Source organism: Miscanthus floridulus, chromosome 1, assembly GCF_019320115.1.
Source record: "Miscanthus floridulus cultivar M001 chromosome 1, ASM1932011v1, whole genome shotgun sequence".
In the NCBI taxonomy this organism is placed as follows: Eukaryota; Viridiplantae; Streptophyta; class Magnoliopsida; order Poales; family Poaceae; genus Miscanthus; species Miscanthus floridulus.
Window position 1 is genome coordinate 21,465,332 of NC_089580.1, and position 3,361 is coordinate 21,468,692.

The 3,361-nt window shown below is 44.8% G+C and overlaps 1 protein-coding gene across 1 annotated transcript; it reads left to right on the plus strand.

Moving 5' to 3' along the window:
• The first annotated feature begins 331 nt into the window (after window positions 1-331).
• On the plus strand, window positions 332-2,904 carry LOC136475596 (UV-B-induced protein At3g17800, chloroplastic-like). Its single transcript, XM_066473118.1, has 3 exons — window positions 332-607; window positions 893-1,191; window positions 1,748-2,904. The coding sequence occupies exons 1-3, from the start codon at window positions 479-481 to the stop codon at window positions 2,565-2,567; spliced, it is 1,248 nt and encodes a 415-aa protein (XP_066329215.1). The 5' UTR covers window positions 332-478; the 3' UTR covers window positions 2,568-2,904.
• The last annotated feature ends 457 nt before the right edge of the window (window positions 2,905-3,361 follow it).

Sequence of the window (3,361 nt, forward strand, 5' to 3'; positions counted from 1 at the left end):
TAAGGTAGTGTTTAGTTTCCAAATTTTTTCCAAGATTCTCCGTCACATCAAATCTTTGACGCATGTATGAAGCATTAAATATAAATAAAAAATAAAATTAATTATACAGTTTAGATGAAATTCACGAGACGAATCTTTTAAACTTAATTAGACTATAATTAAACACTAATTATCAAACAACAACCAAAATGCTACGGTACCGTTTCCTAAAAATTTTCGCCTACTAATCAAGTCCTAACACGCGAGGAGAAAGAACACGGCGGCCGCTGTTTCTGTCCGCGTGCTCTGACCCGCAGCGAGCCCACGGCGTCGCCCTATATAATTGGGGCCTCAAAACCTCTCCTCTCATCAGCAACGAACTCCAAGTCTCCAACCAACCACCGCAGACAAAAGATCCCCAATTCCGTGTCCCCGAACCCCTTTCGAGTTCGCACGGGCTCCCGGCTAGATTCGAGCGGTCTAAGCTTCGAATCGGCGCATGGAGGCAACAGTAGCCGCGGCGCTCAGGTCGCCCGCCGCCGCCGGCCCCTCGCGGCGGTCCGCGGCCCCGGGCGCCAGTTCGCTGCCCTTGGACCGGAGGCGCAGCTTCGCCTTTGGCTCCATCAAGGTACGAGGAGCTTCCGGTTCTCTCTTACGGCTGAAGCTTAGACGGGTGTTTGTTCTTTTAGACGGAAAGGAGAAAGAGCAGTTTGGATCTTATCATCTTCAGTTTTTTTTTGCGGCATGCTTATCTATTTTCTAATTTTTGTGTCCTTGCTTGTGGAGGAATGGTTTGGCGTGATTATGCTGCAATTTGTTCATCTTGTGTTTTCATAAGATTCGGTTTCTCAGTATAATTCGTCTGAGCATGGAAATGGAGTGGTTGCCTGACGCTGCTGGATGCTATGCGCAGGGTCTCGGGCGGCAGCAGCTCACCTCTAGGACTAGGAGGCGAAGCAGTGTGGTCAGGGCCTCCTGGTCCCCCTCGGAGTCTCTGCCACCGTCCTCATCGATCGCGCCGCTCAGGATGGAATCGCCGGCGGGGCAGCTACTCTCGCAAATCCTGCACACGCACCCGCACCTACTGTCTGCCGCCGCCGAGCAGCAGCTCGAGCAGCTCCAGACCGACCGCGAGGCCGAGAAGGAGAAGGATAAGGAGAGTGAGGCTGGCGACAAGCTGGCTCCGACAGGTGGCGACCTCGTGCTGTACAGGTAATTGTGGTTTTTAGTCAGTGAGTTCGTTGCCTTTGTTACTTACGGGTGCATCTTGCTATAAGAAGATAGGATTTGGTAAAGATGCTTGTTCTGAGTTATCCAATTGTGGATCCGGAGTATAACAGACTGTCACGTAGGAATTGTATAACTGTCTAGTCAGCTGAAATGTACATGCTGCATCCAGCTCAGATTAACTCGGTGTATTTTATGGATGCCTGTTTACATCCTTAAATATTATGTGGGATTAGAATAAATCTAGAGAGATGGCCATATCATATAGGAACTCTGTCAATTGTGCGATGCCAAGAGAGGAAAAGGACAAACTATTCTAGCCTTTTTGATTGAGATGGAGTGACTGTAGTTCACATATGAGCAATTGCTAGTTGTTAGAATTGTTTGGTGATCCATACTGTAACTTCCTATGAAATGGGAATATTCAAAGTTCATGTGAAAGTTCAGTCTTGTTTATTACTTCTAACAATGAACTAATTGTTTCCTGTGACTTGGAGTATTGGAGAAATGTTGGCTAATTTCCCTTGTTTTCTGGAAATAGGCGTATTGCTGAGGTAAAGGAGAAGGAACGGAGAAGGACTTTGGAGGAGATACTCTACGCTCTGGTTGTTCAGAAGTTTGTTGAAGCTGGTGTTTCTTTGGTTCCAGCACTCTCTCACTCCATCGATTCTTCTGGAAAAGTTGATCAGTGGACAGGAACTGTGGAAGAGAAGCTTCAACGTTTACACTCGTCCGAGGCCTATGAAATGATCGAGAATCATCTCGCTCTCATTCTGGGGCAGCGTCAAGGTGATGCCACTATTGCAGCCATAAGTAAGCTCCGAGTTGGCCAGGTCTATGCTGCATCTGTGATGTATGGTTATTTCCTGAAGAGAGTTGATCAGAGGTTTCAGCTCGAGAAAACAATGAAGAGCCTCCCTTGGGGATCGGAAGAGGAAGATAATGCTTTGAATCAAGTTATGACGACCGACTCAATGCCTTCAGCTCAGGCTTCTAGCCCTCATCCAGAGATGGGCTCGTGGACTGCTCCTGACTTCAATGCAGGAGGGCCTAGCCAATCTATCAAGCCTTCCCGCCTTAGGTCGTATGTCATGTCATTTGATTCAGATACACTTCAGAGGTATGCAACAGTCAGGTCAAAGGAGGCCTTTGGTATCATTGAGAAGCACACAGAAGCGCTATTTGGGAAACCAGAGATTGTAATCACACCTGAAGGCACAGTTGATTCTTCCAAGGATGAGCATATTAGAATAAGCTTTGCCGGGCTGAGAAGGCTGATCCTGGAGGCTGTTACTTTCGGATCGTTCCTCTGGGACGTTGAGAGCTTTGTGGATTCCAGGTACCATTTCGTGACCAACTAAGATGGTCATCCTAAGTGAAGAACGATTCATGGTTTACGGATCTGGTCTGAAACTGAATGTCTATGGGCTTCGGAAAGACTGTTGTACAATGATGTTAGACTGTGTTACCACACCCCTTACTGTATACGATGGTACCAATGATTTGCCCACTTTTATGGCATCACAGTATTGTAAAGACCAAACGTCATTAGCCTGATATTTAGCCGTTAGGTTCTAGTGACATCTGTGCTGCCCGGGGGTGCGTAGCGTTGTATTTTACGATTATCCCCTCTGCAAATTGTAAGAGCAATTCTAGGCTCCTAGCCAATTCTTTAGCGAAGCTATTATTCTCATTGCAGATTGCCGTTATGATGATTTGAGTTCTTTCGTCTTTTTGGGAGCACGTCCATTTTGTACTACAGAATTCTTGTATGTATTTGATACGTGAATAGGGATGAAGTTTCGTTTTTTTAAAAATGTATTTATTATTATCCTTTTTTTTGTGTGTTGATCCAAAACTCACTGCTTTGAACTACTGCACCGAATTACTAGTTCATTTTGTTTGCCAGGAATTACTCCCTCCGTGCACAAGAATGTAATTTTTGTTTTTCAAGAAATCAAACAGTTTAAACTTTGACTAAATTTATATAAAATAAAAAAATACTAGCATTCATGATACAAAATAATTATCATTAGATTAGTTATAGAATATATTTTCATCATACATTTATTTGGAGACATAATGAACAAGTTGGTGGTAACCGAGCTAAACGTTGAATGATTCTAATTTGACTCTGACATGCCACAAGCCCACA